This window comes from Cynocephalus volans, chromosome 6 (assembly GCF_027409185.1).
Source record: "Cynocephalus volans isolate mCynVol1 chromosome 6, mCynVol1.pri, whole genome shotgun sequence".
Lineage (NCBI taxonomy): Eukaryota > Metazoa > Chordata > Mammalia > Dermoptera > Cynocephalidae > Cynocephalus > Cynocephalus volans.
This window is the reverse complement of record NC_084465.1, coordinates 78989020-79015840: the sequence shown is the minus strand read 5'-3', so window position 1 is coordinate 79015840 and position 26821 is coordinate 78989020. Positions and strand designations below refer to the sequence as shown.

The window sequence follows — 26821 nt, the reverse complement described above, 5'->3', positions numbered from 1 at the left end:
GAGTCTCAGTACATATTTCTACTTACTCTGAAAGTTTCTTTGAAATTTTAGCAGTTTGCAATGGGAGCATTACATTCCATTTTACTCACTTCCTTAATGATCAGATCGTGGGAGTATTTGATAACTAGATAATTATAGCTTCCATTCAACCTAATGCTTTCATATCTTAAACTAGCCCTGACATCCTGAAAGGCTGAATGACATGTCTAATGTCACAGTTCTACTCTTGGAGATGGGTAAATTCAGGTCGAGATGAATTTGAAAGCTAATTAGCTTGCAATTCTTAGTCCACAAATAAAAATTTATATTTATTTCTAATTTATTGATTATTTATTAATCCCAATATTATGACTAAACATTATTTAAAAAGAAAAAAAAAATCAAGGCCAGTGCTGAATAGCAATTTCAGTGAATTGCTATTTACTGAAAGCACATTTCAGTGAATAGCACATTTCTAGTAAAGAGAGAAAATGTTATACCACACACATAAAGAATCATCTCACTAGTTAGAATAATAAACTACCTTTCATTTGCCAAAAAATATACCTCAGACCCAAGAGAAAATTGCCATCTGGGGAAATTCATGAAGAAAATAGGACAATGGGAGGAAAGACTCTGTGTGCACAGCTTGTTTATTAGAGGATTCTAATGTCTCTTTATATTTAGATCATTTTCTTGATCGCCCATCGGAACTTGATGCATAAATGGCATTGAGTATTTGGTAATTCCAAGCCCCTATGCTACCCAAAATTCTATCTCCATGTGATAAAATAAGCTCACTACATACACGTGCATTATATATGCCTCTTCCCAGAGGATGGGATTCAGAGAGTTTAAGTTTGAATTCCAGAGTGCAGAGTCATAGCTGGGGTTGCAGGGTGGAAAGGGGGGTGGAGGAATTGGGAGGAAAAAGAGGAAGGAGCTTTGGTTTATGATTCAAGGTCTGGTGGGAACATTTTTGAAAATGTAGGTGCTATTTCCTGCAATCAAGGGCTTTCCAGAACTTGATGATCATTTCCCAGCTGTATCACTTTGGTAAATTGTTTTAGTTGTGGGCACTCCCTGGCGGTTCTTTCACAAGTGTAGTGGAAGAGGATCATATACATCTTGCTGATAGAAAGCAGGGAATGTAACTCCCATAGCTTCTCCCCTCTTTCCCTTCACCTTGAGGAAAGTTTGGCTTCATGCGAAAGTGTGAAAAAAAGTCCTGACTGTAGTATGTCAGGCATATTTCAGCTCAATTTCTGTCAACCCTAATAAGTCAGTTGACAGAGTGATAAATTGGGTGTCTGCTTAAGACTTGGCACCTGTACAGGAAATAAAAAAGTATTTTGATGGCAGGCAGGTTCTCTTTGTTTTACAAATGGAAGTTTTTCAGGGACTCTTTCTTTTATTGATGTCTTGGTTTCTTAATGCCCATTTCAATTGTCAATGCAACTGACATGGAAGATATCAAATTTTAAGAAAGATATTAAAATAATGGAACATTTGTGAGGCAAGTGATTATGTTTACCCCATTCAGTAATGTACCCTTATGTCTTGTTCTGTGCCTTGCACGTCGTACGTTCCTTGTAGAAATTCATTGAATGGTTGAATGAACTCATGGGTGAATTGTTTTGACACCACGCACGAAAGCATTCATAAGAAGCTATAGATTATTTTAACTTGCTGTTGAACTTTCTAAGTTTTATTTATTTATTTTTTTCTGGATCAGTTGTTTTAAGGCAGTGGTTATCAACTGGGGGCAATTTTGCTTCCCAAGAAACATTTGGCAATGTCTGGGGACATTTTTGGTTGTCATAACTGGGATGGGAACAGTGCTACTGAATCTAGTAGAAAGAGGACAGGGTTGCTGCTCTACTCTATAAGGCACAGGACGGGCCCTCACAACAAAGAATTATCTGATCCCAAATGGCAATAGTGCCAAGGTTTAGAATCCCTGTTTTAAAGAAATTATTAGGTTGAGCCATATAAAATTAATATTATTCACCTTTTTTTGTTATTTTTTAAATAAAATTTGAATTGTATATGGGTAACCCTCTACTACTGTACAATAGAGAACAACTTGAAGATTTTATAGTCTGAGTGAGTGTCTGCACAGGAAAATCTCCTACAACAAAGAATTATCCTGTCCAAGTGACAACAGCGGCACTATTGAGAAGCCCCGGTCTAAATATATAAAAGGTACCAACCAAGCTAACAAGCTTTAAAATAATTTTTTTCTAACCCTCCACTTTGACAAATGTACCCTGATACAAACTTGAAAGTCAGGTATTAAATTTCCAGTTCTTGGATTCCTCAGAGTTCCAAAAAACTGTGGGAGCCCCTGGCTCATGGTTTGTCCTGTCCCATGAGGGATGTCACACACGTGTGTGTGGACATCCCAGACTGCTTGTCCTGTCATTTGTAGGAGTTTGCACACCTGCAGAGGTCCACCCTCAGGAGAACTAGATCAGGAAAAAGCCAATTGCAAACCCTGCACGCAGGCACAGGGCCACTTGAGCAGGTGATTCTGGAGTGTCCAGATCATTGCTCAGGTTGTCATTGTGATGGGGTCCAGGATGGGCTCTTTTGTTGGGTCAAGGACTTGCACTCAGGGGTGAAACTGCTTTTTCAAGCCATGTAATCTGAAATTGGAAACTGAGTTCTGAGAAAGGGAAATTCTCAAATGGTAATGCTCAAAACTGTAAACATTTCAATGAGTTATGTGTATTACTGCTGTTATGAAGTAGCTAGTATTTTATTTTACAGATTAAATAATAGTGACTTGAAGCATTCAAAATACAGGAGGACATTTTCAAGTTGTTAAATTATAATTGAAGTGATATTACAATTAAATTCAAGAACAGGGAAAACTTAAAGGCCCGAGTCTCCAAAAGACCTTGTAACACGCTAATTCAGAGAAACTGACACCATAAAGGGAAACACTATTAAAATGATGAATTTTAGTAATATAATAATCTGAGCTGCTTCTTCAACTCTTATCTGAAATTAGAATATTTAAGAATTTCCTCAGGGGCCGACCCTGTGGCTCACTCGGAAGAGTGCAGTGCTGGGAGCACAGCGGCGGTGAGAGCGCCGAGGCTGCAGGTTCGGATCCTATGTGGGGATGGCTGGTGCGCTCACTGGCTGAGCGTGGTGCGGGAGACACCAAGTCAAAGGTTCCGATACCGGTCACAAAAATAAAATAAAATAAAATAAAATAAAGAATTTCCTCAGAACTCTGAGCACCAAACTTCTTGTTGGCTTATAAATATGTCTTTATCAGGTACAATGATCGATTTATTTATTTTATATTATTTTTTTACTTTTTTTTCTTTCCTTCTCTTTCTCCTCTCTCTGTCTCTCGCTCTACATGTGTGTGTGTGTGTGTGTGTGTGTGTGTGGGTATGTATATAGACACACACACATTTCCCTCTCTTCTTTTTCTTTCTTTTCTCCTTCCTTCCTTGTTTCCTTCCTTCCTTCCTTCTTTTTGTTTTGGCATGCCAGTTTATCAGCCTACCATAGAGCACACCTCTTACCTCGTGTCAATTCAGTTTACCTTTTAATAATTAATGCAGAAGAAATTTCAACTCAATCAAATTTATAAAAGTGATAAACTAAGTGATTATCTTGAATCTGACCTTAAATTTTATCACAGAAAATTTAAAAGAAAAAATACTACACTTTATAAAATTGAAGTATGTTATATATATTTTTGAAATTTTTAAAATAAGCACTTGCAGAAGCTTCACAGAATAGGTGGCAAGACATATTTTAGTATCTAGATTTTAAAGCAATTGTTTATTTTACCTAGCTTCATATCCCTTATTTCTAGAGGAAGATTCTTCTCTAACATCTTAGAAGCTTTAGTTTACATTCCTTACCAGAAATATTGAACTGCTATGAGAATCCAATATGTGATTCTAGGTTCACATCTAAAAACATGAAGATGTGTGCGTGGCTGTGTGTGTGTGAAAGAGAGAGAAAGATGGAAGAAGGGAGGAGAGAAGAGAGGAGATAGAATTAGAAACAACTTTAATCTAAAGGCAAATTTTATAGAATCAACATATTTGAAGGCAGTAGGCGATTTGCAGATCCCTTTAAGAATATGCCATTTATAATTTTCAGCCTTTTATACTTTCTTTCTAAAGCATCCTTAATGTGTTCTTCATTAAGATTTAAAAATGACAATCACAGAAAATAAGTTGTAGTTTTGTCATATTTATGTTCTACTAGTTCCATGAAAAGTATTTTAAGAGACGTAAAAAAGGAATGGCCTTCTAAATTCCGTGAAACTGAGAGTGCAAACAGCTGGCATTCATGATGCCTATGAAACAAAAGAAAACAGCATGTTAATCATTTTGATAGGAAGAAAATCGAGCCTCTAAAAGAGCAATAAGAAACAAAGTAGAAGGAAGAAAGAGTTTCATCTTTACATGTGAAGTATTAATCTTTAAATGCTGCCTAAATTGTTTTAGCAAAATTTTACATCTAAAATGTGGTATAATCATTGCTTGTGAATTTTATTTTCCAGTCTGTTTTTCAGGAGCATTGAACTGACCAGTTACATTTATATCTGGGAGAACTACAGGCTCTTCAGTCTGCCTTGGAATTCTCCATGGACTTGGTATTTAACCTTCCTAGGAGTTGACTTTGGTTACTACTGGTTCCATCGCATGGCCCATGGTAAGTTACAAATAAAAAATTTTTGTTAATTTATGTTGAACTGTGTTTGGTACATAGTATGTAGTCAGTAAATTTTACTGAGTGATTAAATACCTAAGTGAAATAGTATAGTTTACAGGACATAAAGATTAATAATGAAAGTTTACTTTCAAATTCAAGTGATTTCAATCAGAAGATGTGAAATTATTGGAGGTATATTGTTCTCACCTATTGTTCCTAGTTTAAAAAAAAGTTTAGAAAGTGATAGCTATAGCATTACTTTTTAATGTATTGCCTTACATTGTTCTTATTATGACATGCTTGGTAAAGGCTACAGACACTTGCATAGGAGACTCACCTTCACAATTACTGACGGTCATTAAGAAGAGTTCTGTAACAGCATAAATTTCTAGGTACCGTGTTTTGTTACAGTAAGCTTGATTCCATTTCTTGGCAGTACTTCCACATTACAAATGAAAATGTAATCATCTAGGCACTGACCATAATGCACTCCAGTGCTACCAGTTCTGCAAAATTCCTCATTAATACAGATCCTTCTTACGGTACTGATTCACTTAATTTGCTTTTTTTGGATTCTCGGTTTCACCTTTCAAGGAAATGTTTTCTTACGGGAAGGGAAATGGAAGAGCTGGAAAATGGTCTGGGTCTGTAGGGATACATAGGGGTTGAAGAATGATTGCAGAGCTAAGGGGACCACGTGGTCTCTGAGGAGAAATAACGCATGTCCAAGTATTTCTGAAGGGATGCGGGGTTAGTTCTAATTTTGAAAAACTACTGAAGAGCCAAACTCTGGATTTCAGTGGGTGGTTGGGTTGAGTGGGTGCAGAGGAAGGAAGAAAGAGGAAGAAACCTGGAATAACAATAAAAAGTAAATGGGAAATGGAAAGAAGAGACCTGAAATCAGGGCGAATAACTGAGCTGCGTGTGTAGGAGTATGTGTGACCAAATGTCCTTCCCAAGCAAGGATGAAGGAAATAGGAGTAGCATGGACAAATGTTATGCTCAAGCCTGCTAAACTTTAAATATAGCATTATTTTCATTAAGCATTTTAAACATGTGCATTTAACGAAACTTTAAAAGAGTTAATTCATTAAAGCAATTTGAAGTCAAGTTATAATCTAGAGAGAGTTATTTATTTTGTTTGTGATAACCTTTGTCTTTGAATATAATAGGTCAGATCCCAACATCATTTCCTTGTATATAAATGCAAGAGGATATTCCCAAATCAAACACGACTAAGAATACAATATAGTCTATGTAGTAAACTATTTGTATTTCAATTCAAAGTAGTAGTTTTCTCCCTAAAATGAACTCACTGGCAATCTTCCTCATTTTCTATGCAACAAAGACGTACTGCAGAAAGCATTTACATTGTATTACTTAATTTCAGGAACCTTGTAATATCACACTGTCCTGTACAGATGTGTTTGGGAAATCTGCAAATTTGCTTAATCTTTGAAAGCCCATTATAACAGGAAACAAAGAAGCAACAAAATAATACCAAATATAAAACTTTAAAAAATATACTGGTTGTAAGTGCTCTCAGTTAGAGAAGACCAATAAAATAAAATAAAATACTAAAACACGGAATCAAGGTTATTTAAAGTATGCTTCCCATTAGAGAATTTTGAACTAAATCCAAAAAAGGAGGCAGACATTAAAAAGAAAATTGAAAACCTTCTGGAATAACACTCACAACCTTCAGGCTATGGAGCCTAATCATAAGTTCAAAGACTTTTGACTTGTAATGGAAATCTAGCAGGAAAAAATAAATTATGTTGTTAAATGTGTCAACTTTCAAAATGATAGTTGATTTTAAAATTTTACATGTAAATAATAGCATAAATATTAAAATGGGTTTTTGAAATCCATAATACGTAGGGACAAGAAAAACTTATAGTATCAAATTTCTTGATGCTCTTGGGTTAGTGAGCCCAAACTGAGTAACTGGTTGAATTCATTTAACTGAAAAGTTTCAATAGTTCCAAAATCCAAATGTCATCTTAAAATATAGTAAGGACCCCCCACTTTTTCTACCTAATGTGTTACTTTCCTTTCACTTCTCTTAGTAAAGAGATATAACAAAAAATATTCCACACTTAATATGTTAAATGTTATGAGTTTTGAAGAAACAGTATATTATGTATTTGAAATTTTATTTTTACATGTATTTCAATTACTTTCTTAGTACCTAATTTATTGCTAGTTTTGTTGTTACTTGTTGTTTTGTTGTTGTCATTTGTTTGTATTGCATTCATGCAGCATTTTCTCACATTTAGGGGACAGTTTGGTATAAGTGGAAAAGAGTTTATTCTCAAAAATTTGAATTGTATCTCTATCTCTATGCAAAAAAAAAAACAGAAATATTTGAAGTTGTATATATTCTTCATATTTCACATTCCTTTTCCTCTGGAATGAGAAGGAAATTGATAATTATTGTTCAACGTATAAAAAAACAAGAGTAGCACAATAATTTTTATAGGAAGAGATATAGAATGATAAAATTAAATAGGTCTTAAATTAAGAGTAGCTTCTGGCATGCTTATCCTCCATTACAAAATGTTGCTTTATCTTTCATGTACTTCCTATTAGTTATGTTAAACATGTAAGAAAACAAGTAAAAAAAAAAATAAGGGAACTTTAAAAAAAAAAATACTACTTGGGAGGACTCAGAATGAGGTTTCCAGGGTGCTAGAAATAGACTATATCTTGCCTTGGATGGCATTTACCTGATAGACTTTATCTGTAAAAATTCATTGAGTTAGTTGTACACACAATTCATTGAGTAAGTTGTACACTTAAAAGGTATGGACTTTATCTATACTTCCATAAAAAGTTAGATTAATAAATAATGCCAGCAATGTGATTTCTTGGCGAATAGTCTGAAGCCAGAATGATATAGTAGGTAACCAAATTTAGAAATAGGAACAGAGAAGTTATGATTTGTGACTGTGAGCATAAACTGGTGACCTTACATAGTTTTTAAGTGTATCAGTTTCCACAACCAAGGATAGAGAAAGTACAAACACAGCAGTTATTGATTTATTGTCTTTTTTCTCCAAATCTATCCTTCTTTGACCTTTTTGTGTTATCAGAGCTGTATGCTGCAGACATTACTCCTTTGCCAGTTGACTTGATGTTAGGCTTTGACAATCTAAGGGGCTGGAGAGACACTGCAAAGCTAGAACATGAGGAAAGAACTTGCTTCCCTTTTCCAGAGTGCTGTTTTCCATCTGGCACTTAGCAGATCAGTATGTGAGTGACCTGGTACCGTTCACCTCGTGACTCAGCTGTAGCCTGGCAATCAGCTGGCAAGATTCTCTGTCGTCCAGTGAGGCACACTGGAAGACTAGCTTCAGCCCACACTCTCTGGGGCCCACACACTCTAGCAAGTCTTTCTGTCACTAGCAGAGTCCGGTGGTAGCCACAACCTCTCCAGACTTGGTATTGATGTGTGTGTGCGTGTGTGGGGGGGGTTGTTTTAACTTTATAAGTGACTGCCGTGTTCTCTCTCCCTCAGCTCCATGCGCAGTAGCTGTGTTCTGCAGGTGCTACTTCTGTACCACTAAACTACTCTTTCTTTACCTCTTTTAAGAATTCTTTATGTGAATTTTTCCTTATTCAAATTACTGGTGTGGTTTTTGTCTCCTTATTGGATCCTGACTGATACAGGCAGCCTTCCTATATATTATATAGGATCATAAATTAGACTTTACCTGCCTATCCCTTTTACAATCCCATTATGAGGCATTGATTATACATTTAGGCTACAACACAAGTTCAGTCCTGAAATGAAGAGCTTATTATAATAAGAAATCTATAATATTCCTTCAAACTCTAATTCTTTTACTCAACAGTTAAACTGCTTAATTCACTTTCAACTCATCTCTTTCTGTATCTAAACAAGGTAGGTGATCACAAGATTTATGTAATTAATTACAAACGTTCATTTCCACTACTTAATTGTGATTAAGGGAGCTTCTATATATGACTTCTGGAATTTCAAATTGTTTGTTCCTTTCTGACTTTCAATGGGAGGTGAATTTAGATCATCCTAATTCCCATCATTGTTTAAATGAAGAAAAGAAATAGATATATTGATTAAAATTTATTTTAACTTGTGGTGGTGCCAGGATTGTGGTCTCCATCTAAAAATGGATTACCTACCTTTGGCTACACTTACGTTTCCTTTTTTGAGATACCAGAATATACCTAAGATTTTTGTAACTCTTTGCCACATGTTAGGCCTCATGGTTTACTTTAAAAATACCTTGTGATCGTATTCCCATTAGATCACTGAGGGCAAAGTCCACTCTGTATTTGCCTGACTTACTACCATTCCTTTTGTCTTCTTCCATGATCCCTCAGCTTCTCTCAGCCCTTGGAGGAGGTGTCATTCAGAACCTCTATGGGACACCTTAGAATTCCCATCAACTTGCCTATGACTTCCAGTTTCCTGTTATTTCTTCCTACTAAAAACCATGGCACCTGTGTTAACCATCTTCCTCTGAGTTCATTTCAGTGACAGGGCCATCTCTGAGACATTTGTTCATATAAGCACTTAAAATACATATATACTGAAAGATAGCCATGATTTCTCTTCAAAGAGCCGTATTTGAGGGAGTTTTTCTTCTAGAAATAACTTATTCTTATCACTGACAGCTGCAGTCACTCCTAAAAGCTAAAACCTAAATTTCCTTTGGTGTTCCTAGATTCCATAGATAGATAATGTATAAAAAGTCCATTTGAAACAAAGATTATGGCTATCATCAAGGCATTGTAAGCATAGATGTATTGAGCTATTAAACAGGGAAGTCATGAACTTGATAATAAAGAATAAGGATGTCAGAAATCTCCATCAGCCTATTTTTGAACGTTGATACAAAAGTGTAGAAATAGTTCTTAGAATAGTTGGAACAACTTAAGGATGGCTGTGGTAATATTTTCCAGGAATTGAAAAAAGCTGTGAAATGAGTAATCGAAAGGAAACTGGAATTCAGAGACGAAGTAAAGATTATGAGACTTTGCTGACTTGTGACTGTGCTTGAGGAAACAGAACATGCCCTGCCTTTCTTTTAGTTCTGGAGCATTGTATAGTTGCCTCATGTAGAATAAAGAGCATTGAAATTTGAGTCTTGAGATCTGGGTGCACATTACTGTGCAACCATTTACCACACACACAGTGTTGGGATTAACCTCTCTAGACAGATTTTATTCATTTCACTCACCTTCTAGTTTTGTGAAAAAATTCAAATACGAAATGCTTTGAAAGTTCAGGAGCCAAGTAAATATGAGGGAATGAATAAATAAGCCAACTTAAAGGAAGCAAGATTGAGTCATGCGAATATTGAGGGGTGTTCCAAGTGGCACAGAAAGAAAAACTTAAGTTTGGAGTGGGATTTAAGATTGTTCTGAAACAATATTTAATTTAATATGATCTGAGGAAACCAGATTTTGTCCCAAGCAATTTTGTTCAAAAGGAGAATTTGGAAAGTATTACTGGATGTATATGATACATTAGCATACAACACATTTGAGTACTGCCATTTTAGACCAAAAAAAGCCAAATCAAGTGGAATTCTAGCCTTATTCATTTATTAAACATGTATAATTGTGGCTGAATTTAATGCTGCCATATTAAAATAGCACAATTAGAAAAATTGCTGTGTGAGGTACTAACAAAATATACTAAGTGAAGATTCCTGGAATAATCATCAACTTAGAGATTTATTTCTACAGTTACAGACTTCATTCATTCATTTATTTATTCATGTACTAATTTTTTCAACAGACATTTAAGACCACCTATATGATACCAATCCTGTATTAGAAACCTGAAATAGTTTGCTGATAGCAGATACGATCACTGATTGTTTATTCTACTGTGGATCATAGATATCAATGATTAATTATAATAATAATTATAGGGAAATTATAAAGATTATGTAGAGAATTCTATAATTTACAAAACATACTTTGTCCTTTTCATTGCCATTAATTCTTAAATTTCCAAATTTCTGAATATGCTGAAGTATTGTGCATAAAAACAAAATGGGATTCTGCTTAAAATTCATATTCCTAAAATTATGATGCTAGTAATAGCATCAGGTATCACATTGGAGAAGCAACAAAAGTATATTGACCAAAAAGCATAAATTTTTGGACCAGGTGGCCTGAGTTCAGTATTGACATTTATTAACAGATTTGGGGTGAGTTAATCTATTTATGTCTTAGTTTCCTCATCTATAAAATTGGAATAATCATAATAGTCTATATCTCATAAGATTTTAATAAATTTTAAATGAGTAAAATTTAGGAAAGTGACTGGAATGTAGTTAAAGCTGTTTAAGTATTATTATTATTATTGAAGAAATGTTTATTATATTGCCAGGTACTAGATTAGATGCTTTATATTAATAACACAACTCACCTATTTATTTAATTCTGAGCAGAACACTATAAAATAGGCATTCAGTCATTCATCAGACATTAAGTGAGTACCTAACATGTGTACTAGAAGGTCTTCTAATTGCTAGGAACGTAGCAGTGAACAAATAAAAGTCGCTGTCCTTATGGAGCTTACCTCCTAACGGAGGAAGATATAAAATGCATGTTATGTACTATAATGCCAGGTAGCAAGACGTGTTGCGGATAAGCGGTAATGGACACAACAGTCTGGTAAGGCCTCTACTGGACCTCTATGAGGAGATGGCATTTTAGCAGAAACTTGAATGAAGTGAAAAATGCAGTAGAAGCATATCTGAGGAAAGAGCTTTCTAGACAAAAGAAAGAAATGTGCTTGGCCCATCTGAGAACCATCAAGAAACCATATGTGGAGGACACCAGGGGTAACTGGAAGAAAGAGGTTGGGGTGATAGTCAGGGACCTGGCCATATAAGGATCCTGAAGATTGGCAATAACCAAACTGGTAAATTAATCCCCAGCCGCACTACCCACTCTGCACCCTATTTGTTTTAGGTGTAATGTGAAGCCACTGGAGGACTTTTAGGAGAGGAGTTACATGCATTTCTTTCTTTAACAAATATCTATCGAAGACCTACTATAGGCTTTCATCTTGTTAGACCCATGGAATCCTCCAAAGCTAAAACAGTTTTATGAAGCTTCCTACTATAACCACAGGATGACGCGTACAGTAAAATTAACAAAACAGGTTAAGAAAAATAGTGCCAGTTTAGTATGGTGGTTATACTTTTCTGGAGAATGATCAAGAATGCTTCTCTGATAAAGTGACATTTGAGCACGGAACTAAAACTTTCTGGGAGAGTGAGCCCAACTATTCTGGGGAAAGGGACAATGCAGAGGGAACAGCAGGTGAAAAGGCTCTGAGGCAGAAGCATAGTTGACTCATTTGAGGAGATGCAAGGAGAACACAGTGGCTAGAACCAAGCAAGAAAGAATTAAAGTTGCAGAAGATGGGGGTGAGAGGTAATCCAAGATGTGGGCCAGGGTGGGCAGATCATGCAAGACCTGGTAAGTTATTGTAATGAAATTAGCTTTTATTCAGAGTGACTTAAGAAGACAAAATGTGACTTGTGTTCTCAAATGTGGCTCAGTGGATTTGAAATACTTTGTATCAATTTTCCACAAAAATTAAATTTTATAATGATTCCATCACACATCTACACAATTTCATAAACAGTATTTTGTCAACCTATATGATGTACACATGTTTCTTATTCTATCTTAGTTAATTTTATTTCATTTAAAAATTCTGTCTCCAGTACTATAAATTGATTCTGTGAACCAAGTATGGTTAGAAATGTGTTCAAAACATAAAACACTTACAGCTCTATGATTTTGATGTCCCTTCATTAATCCTAGTAGAAGTCTTCCCAAACCAACATTTAGTTTTATTTCATTGCTTGGTGCCTTAGACATTTTCACACCCCAAGTTAATGCATTATATTAAGATTTGTGACTACACCTTTTGTAAAGCAAAACAATAAATGTCCCACTATAGATTTATTTTCAGGTAAGTGACATTAGGAACATGTTCATATGAAAGTTGAAATTTATTGCTCTAAAACTATCATTGCATTGAATAACCTTTGGGGGTTTTCTTTGTTTTTGTTTTTGTTTTTGTTTTTGTAGTGCGTACTCCAATTTAAAGGGCTGTTGCTTAGGCCATGATGATATCAACAGAGGTGGTGGAAGTGGTCAGATTCTGGATATGTTTTGAATCTAATGCCAGAAGGGTTTCTCTCTCTCTCTCTCTCTCTCTCTCTCTCTCTCTCTCTCTCTTTTTAAGTGGTTATGAATATCCATGGGGTACAAAGCTAATTGTCACCACTCATGCCCAAGATGTGATGGCCAGATCCATATTGGCAGGATGCCCATTACCACAAATTGTGATTATACCCTGTGTCCCCCACCCAATTATCCCTGACCTCCCTCCCCATCCCCCTTTTCCCACTCCACTTTGTATCCCTAGGTATGCTCTGTTCCTCTGCAAGTCCAATGCACCACTGTGGTCTTTCTTTCCTTCCTTCTTTCTCTCTTAACTCCCACTTATGAGTGAGTACATGTGTATTTATCCCTCTGTGCTTTGCTTATTTCACTCAACCTGAGTTTCTCTAAGCTCATCCATGCTGTTGCAAATGGGAAAATTTCATTCTTTTTTATGGCAGAGTTGTATTCCGTGGTGTATGGGGATATGGGTTGTGAAAGAAAGAGAAAATTCACAAATGCTTGAAACATTTGGTTTTAGCAAATAAGTGAGTAGTGTCATCAATTTAGAAGGACAATATTTATTACTGATCACACAATGTATCCTGGGGGATGGGGAGTGGGTCTGGAGATTAATTTATTAGTTTTATTATATCTCTTTTACAGATTAAAAAAAAAGGAGAGAGACTCAACTAGTTAAGCAATATGCCACAAAGCTAATACATTTTAGTGCTTGTTTTCAATCCACCTTTAGTGGGATTAAAGATGTGTATTGTGAAAGAAAAAGCGGATTCTCTTATCCACTATATCATAGTTCTATGCAAAGAAAGCACAAAGGGCCAGGACGGGGAGAAGATGAGCCAGAAGGGAGGACTCATGCACAACTCCATGGAGCTGGTGTCCTTAACAGCTTGGACACCTAGCTTTGTTCCAATTTCAGAAGACACTAGTTATCTTTCCTTCCTTATTACAATATTTGGAATTTGGACTGAGATTGGTTATTTCAGTTGAATGTTTTTTGTAAGTATTCTGCTTCAAGGGGTAAGAAAAAATAGCATTTATTTATTTTCCCACAAATTGTCAAGGTTAGAAATCTGAGATCAAGATGTCTACAGGGTTGGTTTCTTTGGAGGCCTCTCTCCTTGCCTTATAAATAGCAATCATCTCCCTGTATCTTCACATGGTCTTCGTCTGTATGTGTCTGTGTCCATATCTCCTCTTTTTATAAGTATACCAGTCATACTGGACAACATAGGTCTTTAGAGAACTTATCTCCCAAACAGTGTTTTGTAGCCTTGAAATGATTCCAAACACTCACATAGTTTGCTACATGAGTGATGCATGTCTTGCAGTGATAAGAGTTTGGAGGTACTCCCCCAAATATGTGATGTCATATTCTCAAATATTCCCTTGAGAGTATGACATCACACCTTATTAGACCCCATATGGGAGCAATTGACTTCAACTACTGTACTTCAAAATAGGTATAAACCTAAAAGTTTGCCCAACACCTTGAAAGTTAAGGCTGTAGAAGGCTACACTCTATCAGCCACCTCTCTGAAGACCAAAGACCAACAACTCAGGCTGCAACAGGACCTGTCAGCTTTCAAGCTAATCTCCAAATCTTAGCCTGCCAACAATGGCACTGTCTTCTAGCGTCAGTGAACCTTACAAGTCCTCACGGATCTCTGCTGTGTTGGGCACAATCTCTCCCAAGAACCACTTGTGTAAAGTACACATCCAACTTTGATTAGACTTTACTTTCCACAGAGTCCTGCTTTCATCTTAATTGAGCAATTGGACTTTAATAATTGGACTCTAAATTGAAACTCACTCACTTTGTGGTTAATGCGCCTCAGCTTTCAAGTGTATTCCCTATGAGGTCTGTTCTGGTTATTCTCCCCACTGTTTAAGCATTGTGAAGCAAAGACAAATGAAATCATACTTTGATGTCTCCTTATTTTAACCACACACAATATATAATCACTTTTTGAGGTACTGGGTGTTAGGACTTTAACAAATGAATTTTGGAGAGACACAATTCACCTTGCTTATTGAGAAAACAGTAATGTTCTCTGTCCATGAACATATATAGACTAGCCATTTGATTGGTTTCTGGAAGAGATCGTGTTTAGTGGGAAAAAGAACAGATATTAAGTCAATAACATCTAGTTTCTAATCCATTTAATATTTCTATAGCTCAATTTCCTCATTTATAAAATGAGAATCATAATCCTTTCCTTTTGGTGTGGTTATCAAATTGCTATATATTTTCTCACTTTTTCCCCTAAGACTTGTAGATATTCAAGGTATTTTTCCATGTTTGTACAAACTATAAATTAAGTACAAAAGTCAAGGTAATTAGTTTGAAATGTACAAAGTTTTGAGTTTGATTAATTTTCTAAGCTTTTTCCTGCTGTTTGTTCAAAACCAACAAGCGTCTCATTTTAAGTTCATTTTGTAATGTGTTTTTTGTATTTTGATTCATTTATTCTGAAGGCACAATGATTGAGAGTTCTATAAGAATTAATCCATCAAGATTCATATAAAAAATAGAAATAACATATTTTTCTTATTCCAAATCATTTGCATAAAAAATAATTGCGGAAAAGGAAAAAAAAATCTAATGAGGAAAAGGTAGGAAATGAAATGTGTGTCTAAACCCATCCCCCAGAGACACCCTCTGTAAATATAGGATAAGAGAATGGACTCTGGAACTGAACTGCCTGGATTTAGATCCTGGCTCTACCACTTTCTAACTGTGTAATACTGAAAAAGCTATGCCACCTCTTTGTGTTTCCTTATTTGTAAGATGCAAACAACAATAGTATAATCTCCAAAGGGCCATTGTGAGGTTAAAATAAAGAAAACACTTGAAGCAGAATTCAACAGATAAGTAGAAAAATAAATAACTATGCTGTCTGGCATCTCTGTTTAATGTATCATAATATGATTTAATAATGTAAATGATATCATGTTTTCTTTAAATGACAGTTAATATACATTAGCAGGTAAAAGAATCACCTTATCAAAATGCATGATTAAGTTTACCTATTCTCATACAAACTTAATTTTTCTCATTGTTAGCTGGAAATAATAATAGTACTTCATAAAGGATCTTATAAAGATTTGCTATGTATTTGTATCATTAAGTATTTGTACAAGTGTATTATATAATAAAAACTAAAGCTAGGGAATTTTAATTATATAAAGCATGCCATATGGGTTTCTATTTATTAAATTTTAATGAAATTACCTTTGTCTTTTATAAGATGTTTATGTAGGAAAATGAACATTTTAGGCCCACTACAGATATCTAGACAACAAGGAACACTAACAGACTGTGTTTTAGGCTCACACTCATATAGACATGATACTAGCAATCTTTTCCTAGATGAATATTTCTCAACTATAATAAGTAAAATTACAACATGCATTTCTTTTAAAATTGTTTCTTTTCCTCACCTGACTATTATATAATTGGATTTTTTTTTGATAGACAAAATGTATCTGCATTTGGTTTTCTTTTAACACTTGAGTGTTTTTATCTGGCTGTTTAAAAATATTTAAAGATTTTGGAAGAAACAAAATTCATTAGAATTTGTACATTTTACCTACATATTAAAGTTTCTTATATTGACTTTTCTGCTAAATTAAATATTAATTGGTCAAAAAATGTTTTTCCAGCTTAGCAATTGAGATCTCTTTTCAAGAACCTAGAAAACGAAAATTACTAAAGCAGATTTGTTCGTTCTCTTATGCTAATAGGTAATTTGATTTTGTCCTTTTCCTTACAATTGAAGTCTTATGCTTAGAGTGCCTTGCAAAATGTAATTTTGGGCCATAGGTACTCCTAAAGTGTGCACAGTATACCTTATTTTCTTCTCCAAATAACTAATTCCTGATGATACAAACACACACACACACACACACACACACACACACACACACACACACACACACAGCTGTATATTATCACAGTAAATAGCTTGTGCTACATCATCTTTTAAAACAAAACCTCAATGCCAGCTCTGTGTTTTGGAGCTGTTTCAAGCATTGAAGAAGACACGACCTCTATGTGAAGTGCTTATACTGTGAGTTAAACAAACGGTATAGACGAGGCCCAGAAAAATACACCAGATGTGCAGGTGGTAGTTAAATCAACAAGAAATCTGATTTCATCAGTATTAAATTTCATTAGTTGTAATCTTTTTTCTTTAGAAATGTAGGAATATAGTGGTAAAATAAGCCTTTATGCAGAATTTGACGGGCTCCACCATGGTGATAATATTGCTTAAGAAAAGAATTGATCCTAAGTAAAAGGACAAAGTGAACTGCACGTAAAGCACAAAAACAAACGAGTAGAAAGAAGAAAACAAAGAATGTAAAGTAGGTCGAACAGAGGATATTTGAGTGGAGGCAGTGATGCACAAATCATATTTATAGCAAAGTTCTGTAAAACAAATTTTAAAATTTCCATAAAAAAGAATAATATAGGCAATCATAATCTAAGAATGAAACCAGATAATGGTAATGTAGTACATTAAGTTACCATCATATCTTAAGTTTTTTACTAAGTAAATATAAGGAAAACTGGGAAATAAAAAGTGATAGAATTATAAAATCAAGAAAAGAGGTTGATGGATATTTTAGGAGAATGGAGATAATAAAAATATGTCAATGTAAAACAATACGTAATCACAGCATAACAGGAACTCCTTGTAATGACAAGGAGTCATCAGTATTCTATACTGCTTAGATCTTAATAGCAACCATCTTTATAGTGACTCCAAATGCATATTTCAGTGCATAAAGAAAGCAAAAACTTCAACAGGAACAAGTTAAGGATATCACTCAGGGGTTTTGCCAAAAGCTTGTGTGTGGGTGAAGGGCGAGCACAGAATTTCAGTAAATTTCAAAAGTAAGGAGGATGTTCTATAGGTGACAAGATGTCCTAGTACCATTTCTCAAGTCCTAAAGGACTCCAGAGTTTGAATGTTCGTCACTGGAATCAGGTACAGTAAAATAAAATGTTTGCGAGTATATCAAAGCCAAACAAGTACCAAACATTCGTGTCCCCTTGGGCAGTGAAATCTGTCACTATGAAATGATATTAGCAATTAACTAACAATTACTAGTTCTTAGTAGGTGTTTCTAAGTGCTTTTCACATATTTTCATATTTAAATAAAAGAATGAGGTGATAATTTTTATCACAGCACTTGTAGAAAAGGGAAAACTGAAACAAAGAGAGAGTAACTTGCCCAACCCTCAGAGCTGATGTGCCATTGCCTGGATATGTTAATCTGACTCCATTGATCTCAGAACCTATGAGGCTTGCCACTTCTTCAGCCTTTTAATAAAACTAAACATTTTTATTAAATGCAGCATATACTAATATCAACATCTATCCAATCTATTTTAGATCATGTTTCCATAAATGCCCAAATGTTATGTAGGAAACAAAATTTAAATGTAACGATTTGGTTGTTCAGGGTCAAAAAATTCTTTGAAAATTAAGGATTAAGCTGCATTAGGATAGATAACTGGGACTTCCCCTACTCCTCTCCCAATGCAATATTATACTCATGTTTTAGTCATACTGTAGCCCTCAAGCCTACATCACAGTAATTGCTAGCTTATTGCCTTGTGTAGTGGCTGCACATAAGAATCACATTGAACACTTTGAAAGATATTTATGCCTAAGCTATAAGAAGAACCACTTAAATTAGAATCTCTTGGAGTGTGATCTGGGCTTAGTTGTTTTTTCGTGGTTGATGTTGTTTTAAGGCACGCAATATTTTAATGGGTAGCCCAAACTGAGTAACACGGAATACTCATTGAAGATTGACAGATGGAACAAGCAACGTGCTAGTTTTTTGGAAGATGAATTGACAGTAATAGGTACTAAAATGTCATAAATAGAGCTGTGTGTGTAATTAAGTGATTTACATGTATGTTGAAATATAACTACACCCACAAGTACTACATGATGCATCCCCGGACACTTAGAACACTTTTCTAAAAAATAAAAAATATGTATTGCACCTAACAAACTGAACAATAAATCTGTTATATCAGCTAGTGTTGTCAGTCCATTTTTTAAATCTCCCCAATTAAACCAAGAATATCTGTTATGAAATTGATAATTTGCTAATTAGATCAAATTAATGTTTACTTATAAGGATTTTTGTTTGTTTGTTTTTTGTCTTTTTTGTGTCTGTTAAGTTATGCTGTCAACCCAATTTTTTGTTCCATTTATTATCTGAAGAGGCCAGGCCAATTATCTTGTAAAATGGACCACATTCTACACGTGTCTGACTGTCCCCTCTCAGTGTTTCCTAACTTTTCCTTCTGTCCTCTGAGTACTCTGAAAACTGGAGTCTAGGTTTAGACTCCAGATTGATCAGACTCAGGGTTAATATCTTTGGCAAGAAAAGTTTATAAGTGATGTTAGGTACTTCACATCAAGATGTCCATAAGGCAGGTTGCCTAATATGTATGAGAAATAAACAAATGACAAATTTCTAGAAAAAAATTATTGTTTCCAGACTGATTCAATAACCTAAGAAAAATCCAAAATTCCTACTGACCATTAAACAATTCAATTAGTCATCAAAAGTCAGCAGTTTCTATAAATAATTACAAATTGGCTCATGGGTCTCGCAAGTTTTCATCAGACATTTCAAACAACGATTTTGACCTCCATTTTGAAAATTATCTAAGTCAATTGTTATCCTGAGGGTTACAAAATGATGATTTAAAAAAGTTATTATTCCTTCTACAACTATTAACCAACATTTTCTATCCCTTCTATTCAACAGAGCCAGGATATATGCGCACACACACACACACACACACACACACACACACACACGTGTGAATGTGTATATAATTTCATCTTGGAATATGAAATTTACATTTAATAATTTAACATTTTGTTCTTAAGTGTTTATATTGTATTTCTATTCTCTAACACTGAAAATCGTGGGGTGTAATAATATTACTATATTTAATTATTTGCTGTAATGTAGCACACAAATAAAATTTTTACAATAAAAAATATCAAACAAAGCCTACTGGTAGAAGTTTAAGATTTCATTTCAGTTTTGCTTTTCTGTAAGAGCATGTTCCACCAAAGGTGGAGTCAGAGAACTGTTTCAAAAGTTAATTGAATTAATTATTTTCTCTTTTTGGTTATGATATCAATTTGATAGATAGTTAATCTGTTTCCTTTTGTCCAACTGTTTTCATTTACTTTTTAAAATTTACTTTTATTTTTGTAAGTATGTACCTACAATAATTCAAAAGCATACACAGTTGACCTTTAAACAATGCAGAGGTTAGGGGCACTGACCACCCTGCAGTTGAAAATCCAAGTATAACTTTAAACTCCTCAAAAACTCAACTGCTTAATTACTTAAGTATGTCATTAATTAATTAAATATGCATTCATGACATACCTAACCAAAAATTTTCCTGTAGATCTACTGAAAAAAAATCTGCATATAAGTGGACACACACAATTCAAACCCATATTGTTCAAGGGTTTGCTGTAAAATGTGTACTCAGACACATTCATGTTATTACATTACTCTTCCCCCTACCTTATTATAACCACACCACATAGTTAACCGTTTTTCATAAGTGCTTCTTTATTCTTTATTCTTCCTTTGTGTCTTGGTAAAAATATGAATAAGTACACATACACACATGACAGTATATATTAAATTTCTTTTTTCTTTTTTTTAACAATTCAATGACTTTTAATATATTCAGAGTTGTATAACCATTACTACAACCAATTTAAGAACATTTTCATCACCTCAAAAGACCCCCCATACCCATATGCAGTCATTCTTCATCTCCCCCACTCCCTCCCCCCGCCCAAGACAACCACTAATCTGCTTTCTGTCTCTATAGATTTGCCTCTTCTGGACATTTCCTGTAAATGGAATCATACAATATGAGGTCTTTTGTGATGGATTTCTTTTACTTACTATAACATTTTCAAAGTTCATCCATGTTGTACCATGTATCACTACTTCATTTTATTCTTTTTATTGCCAAATAATATTCCATTGTATAGACACACCACATCTTATTTATCTTTTCAGCAGTTGATAGGCATCTGGGTTGTTTCCACATTTTGGCTATTATGAATAGTGTAGAAAAGTCATGTACAAAGTTCTGTGCGCAGGTATTTTTTGAATTCTCTTCCACCTTGGAGTGGAATTGCTGGGTATTATGGTAACTATGTAACCTTTTGATGAACTGCCTCACTCTTTTTGTTTGTTTGTTTGTTTGTTTTTATTTTAACTTCTCAATATACATTGTAGTTCATTTTCTTGACCCTTTATCCATTCCTCTTTTCCCCTCCTCTCTATCCTTCCCCCCCCATACATCATATCTGTTCACTTGTCTTAACAAGTTCAAGGAATTGTTGTGATTGTTGTGTCTTCTTCCCCCCCACCCTTTATTTGTTTGTTTGCATTTATTTATTTATTTATTTTTAGCTCCCACAAATAAGTGAAAATATGTGGTATTTCTCTTTCTGGGTGTGACTTGTTTCACTTAATCATGGTATTCTTATCTCCTATTTTGTTGGTTATCCTTTTTTGTTTGTTTGTTTTGTTTTGTTTTGTTTCTCCTAGAAGAAAACATAGGCAAAACACTTCAGGATATAGGACTGAGCAAAGACTTTATGAGTAAATCACAAAGAATAAAAGAAAAAATATACAAATGGGATTATTACAAACAAAAAGCTTCTGCACAGCAAAGGAAACAATCAACTTAGAGAAAGGATACCCTACAGAATGGGACAAAAATATTTACAAAGTATATATCTGAGAAGGGATTAATACCCAGAATATACAAGGAACTCAAACAACATCACAGTAAAAAAACAAATAATCCAATTTTAAAATGGGCAAAGGAGCTAAACAGACATTTCTCAAAGAGAGACATATAAATGGCCAACAAGTTCATGAAAAAATGCTCAACATCACTTATCATCAAGGAAATGCAAATCAAAACCATAATGAGATAACATCTGATCTCAGTCAGACTGGCTATTGTAAAAAAGACAGAGAATAACAAATGCTGGTGAGGTTGCAGAGAAAAGGGAACTCTTCTACACTGTTGGTGGGACTGTAAAATAGTACAGCCATTATTAAAAACAGAATGGAGGTTTCTCAAATAACTACAGATAGAATGATCATAGGATCCAGCCATCCTTCTTCTGCATATATACCCAAAGTAAAGGAAATCATCTTGTTGAAGGGATACCTGCACTCCCATTTTCATTGCAGTTCTATTAATAATAGCCACAATATAGAACCAACTTGTGTCCATAGATGGATGGCTGGCTAAGAAAAATGTGGTATATATACACAATGGAATACTACTCAGCCATAAATAAGAATGAAATTCTGCCATTTGCAGCAACTTTAATGAGCTTGCAGAAAATTATGTTAAGTGAAATAAGCCAGGCACAGAAAGAGAAATACCACATGTCCTCACTCATAGTGGGAGCTAAGAGAGTGTAGTGGATTGAGTTATGTCCCCCTAAAGTTCATTGAAGCTTGAATTGTGCCCCTGAAGTTTTATGTATTAGAAACTTAACCCCCCACTGTGACTGTTAAGAGAGTGGGAAATCCTATTATGGTGAAAGGTGGATCCTTGAAGAGGTGATTAGATTGTAAGACTTTCATGATAAAGACTCTCCACAAGTTACTTTCTGCATAGATGGAAGTAACTCAACATAACTAAAGCCATATATGATAAGCCCACTGCCAATATCACCCTGAAAACAGGAACTAGACAAAGATGCCCACTCTCACTACTCCTATTCAACATAGTGTTGGAAGTACTAGCCAGAGCAATCAGAGAAGAGAAGGAAATAAAGGGCATCCAGATTGGAAAGGATGAAGTCAAGCTGTCCCTTTTTGCAGATGATATGATCCTTATATTGAACAGCCTAAAGCTTCTATGAAAAAAATCATAGAGTTGAAAAACAATTTCAGCAAAGTTGCAGGATACAAAATCAACACACAAAAATCAGTAGCATTTCTATACTCCACCAGGGAACATGCAGAAAAGAAATCAAGAAAGCTAGCCCATTTACAATAGCCACCAAAAAAATAAAATATTTAGGAATAAAGCTGACCAAGGATGTGAAAAATCTCTACAAAGAGAACCATAAACCACTGCTGAGAGAAATTAAAGAGGACACAAGAAGATAGAAAGATATCCCATGTTCTTGGATTGGAATAATTAACATTGTGAAAATGTCCATATTACACAAAGTGATCTACAAATTCAATGCAATCCCCTCAAAATTCCAATGACATTTTTCTCTGAGATGGAAAAACTATACAGACATTTATATGGAACAACAAAAGACCACACGTAGCCAAAGCAATCCTGAGCAAAAACAATAAAGCTGGTGGCATAACACTACCTGACTTTAAACTATATTACAAAGCTATAGTAACCAAAATAGCATGGTACTGGCATAAAAACAGGCACACAGATCAATGGAACAGAATAGAGAACCCAGAAATTAACCCATATGCCTACAGCCATCTGATCTTTGACAAAGGCAGCAAGTCTAGATACTGGGGAAGAGACTGTCTTTTCAACAAATGGTGCTGAGAAAACTGGATAATCATATGTAGAGAATAAAACTAGACGTGTATCTTTCACCATATACCAAAATCAACTCAAAGTGGATTAAAGAATTAAATATACACCCTGAACAATAAAACTCCTTAAAGAAAGCATAGGGAAAACACTCCAAGAAATAGGAGTTGGTACAGAATTCATGAATAGGACCCAAAAAGCACAGGCAACTAAAAGTAAAATAAACAAATGGGATTATATCAAACTAAAAGGCTTCTGCACAGTAAAAGAACTAATCAACAGAGTAAAAAAAAAAAAAAATCAACAGACTGGGAGAAAATATTTGCTAAATATACATCTAACAAAGGATTAATATCTAGAATATACAAGGAACTCTAACAACTTTACAACCAAAAAAACAAATAACCCAATTAAAAAATGGGCAAAGGAGCTGAACAGACATTTTTCAAAGGAAGATATACGAGTGGCCAACAGACACATGAAAAAGTGTTCAATATCACTCAGCATCCAGGAAATGCAAATCAAAACCACACTGAGATAACATCTCACTCCAGTTAGGATGGCTAACATCCAAAAGACTGAGAACGATAACTGCTGGAGAGGTTGTGGAGAAAAAGGAACTCTTATCCACTGTTGGTGGGGCTGCAAAATGGTGCAGCCTTTATGGAAAGTGATATGGAGGTTCCTCAAACAATTACAGATAGATCTACCATATGACCCAGTGATCCCACTGCTGGGAATATACCCAGAAGAATGGAAATCATCATGCCAAAGGGATAACTGTACTCCAGTGTTTATTGCAGCTCTATATACAATAGCCAAGAGCTGGAACCAGCTGCAATGTCCATCATCCCATGAGTGGATCAGGCAACTGTGGTATACATACTGGGGAAGAGACTGCCTTTTCAACAAATGGTGCTGGGAAAACTGGATAATCATATGTAGAGAATGAAACTAGACCTGTATCTTTCACCATATACTAAAATCAACTCAAAATGGATTAAAGAATTAAATATACACCCTAAAAAAATAAAACTCCTTAAAGAAAACATAGGGGAAACACTCTAGGAAATAGGAGTGTGTTGAAACACAATGGAATACTACTCTGCTATAAAAAAGAATGAAATACTACCATTAGCAACAACATGGATGGACTTAGTGAAAATTATATTAAGTGAAACAAGTCAGGCACAGAAAGAGAAATACCCCATGTTCTCACTTATTTGTGGGAGCTAAAAATTAATAGATAAACATACAAACAAATAAAGGGTGGGGGGAAGAAGACAGAATAACAACAAAAATTCCTTGAACTATTTAAGCCAAGTGCACAGATACGATGGGGTGGGGGTAGAGGGAAGGAGGTGGAGAGGAACGGGTAAAGGGGCATGAAAATCAAGTACAATGTATTTTGAGAAGTAAAATAAGTTAAATTAAATTATGTAAAAAAAAAAATCAAAGAAGAAGAGAGACTGTCTTTCTCTCTCTCTGCTCTACCATTTTCACAATGTGATACCCTGCCATCGCTGTCAACACCACAAGACCTTCACCAGCTGTGTTCCCCGGACTTTGGACTTCCTAACCTCTGGAACTGTATGCAATAAGTTTTGTTTTCTTATAAATCACCCAGTTCTGCATATTTTATTATAAGCAAAAGAAGCATACAGAGAGAGAGAGAGAGAGAGAGAGAGAGAGAGAGAGAGAGAGAGAGAGAGAGAGAGAGAGAGAGAGAGGAGAGGAAAGCAGGAAAGGAAAAGAGGTGTGGGAGAAATTGGGTAACAGACAAAAAGAATAACCACAATTTGTAATGGTAAATATGCTAACAATACTGACTTGATCATCACATACTGTACACAAATACTGATAGTTGATCTATACCCCAATTGTTTCAATTAAAAAATAAAGTCAAATGAGACGTGATAAAATTTTGCACTATGAAGATAACATTTTACATTTATATTGTGTTTAAATTTAACTTTGCATATTTTGAGGCTATGATATTAGCTGTACCACATTCAAAATCATTGCATTTTCTTGAGGAGCTGAAAATTTAACATTATGAAGTGTGAGATCTTTATCTTTTGAAAGTACAGATCTTTCTCATTAGTATTCAAGTTGCTTCCTTTATGTATTCAGATTGTGTTTACTTTGTCCAAAAAAAAAAAAAAAAAAGAAGAAACTTGTTTTATAACTTTGTGGACAATGTCTGTTCTTTCTCACGAAGGTTCTTATTCTTTATTCTATACAAGAAAATGTTAATGAAGTACAAGCCCCTCATCCTTCAATCATGCTTTCTCCAGATCCAGAAGGAATTCAGACTGCTTATTTTTATACTTACTGATATCCTGGGGAAAAGGTAAAAAAAGAGTTTATAAAACCTGGATACAAAAAGGATGTAACTGTTTCAGTTCTCCCAAGGGCTGAATCTCCTCTGAAATAACTGACAGTTTTGGGACATACAGAAGGAAATGATGAGTTGGGCTAAATGTCCAGATGCATGCTCAACAGATGTATAAGATTACATTTTAAAAGACAGGGAACACAATACCTGTATCTTTAGAAAGGAAGTTGTAAATAGTAAACACGTAACTCAGCTATCAACTGTCCCTGCATTTCTTAAAATCTTCAGAGTAATATATCCTTTTTCATCTCTTTAAACCATTTAGCAGTGCATTGAAAGTCCTTACATAGGTAAAATCAGTTCAAAAAAATCATACAGAGATTTAAATCAGATGAAGACTTTTAAAAAGTCTTTAAAAATAAATCTTGCTATATCATCTTTAATATGTGTATGAACATTTCTGGTGAATTTATTTTTACCATAAAGCGGAAATGGACTTTAAAAAAAATCTTTACTTATCTACAGCTGGGTACTTTTGTCCTTTTTTTTTTTTTTTTTTTTAAGAACAAGCAATATTTATTGTTGACATTTAAAAATTGTAAAGTTTGTTTTATAAATAAAATATTTTTTATTTTATATTTCCAATATTTTTAAGTTATTTTTAAATTTTTAATTGACATAAAATTATACATAGTTATTATGTACAACAAGATCTTTTGAAATATGTGTAAATTGTGGAATGGCTCACTGGGCTAATTAACATATACATTACCTCACATACTTATCTTTATGGTGAGGACACAAAATCTACTCTTCTAGCAATTTTCAAAATACCATAATACATTGTTATTAGCTATGATGTACAATAGATCTCTGGAACTTGCTTGTCCTATCTAACTGAACTTTTATTTATCTTGAGATGTGATAACTCTCAAGATAAATAAAATTTTAGGAAACTTAGGAAACTCATTTCCCTAACTCCC

At 34.6% G+C, this 26821-nt stretch overlaps 1 protein-coding gene across 1 annotated transcript in view; it reads left to right on the top strand.

Moving 5' to 3' along the window:
* The window catches only part of AGMO (alkylglycerol monooxygenase), a 327960-nt gene that overhangs the window by 6869 nt on the left and 294270 nt on the right, over window positions 1–26821 (top strand). The window contains exon 3 of the mRNA XM_063101383.1: window positions 4520–4671. Coding sequence (XP_062957453.1) covers window positions 4520–4671 — 152 coding nt within the window. The remainder of the gene's footprint in view (window positions 1–4519; window positions 4672–26821) is intronic.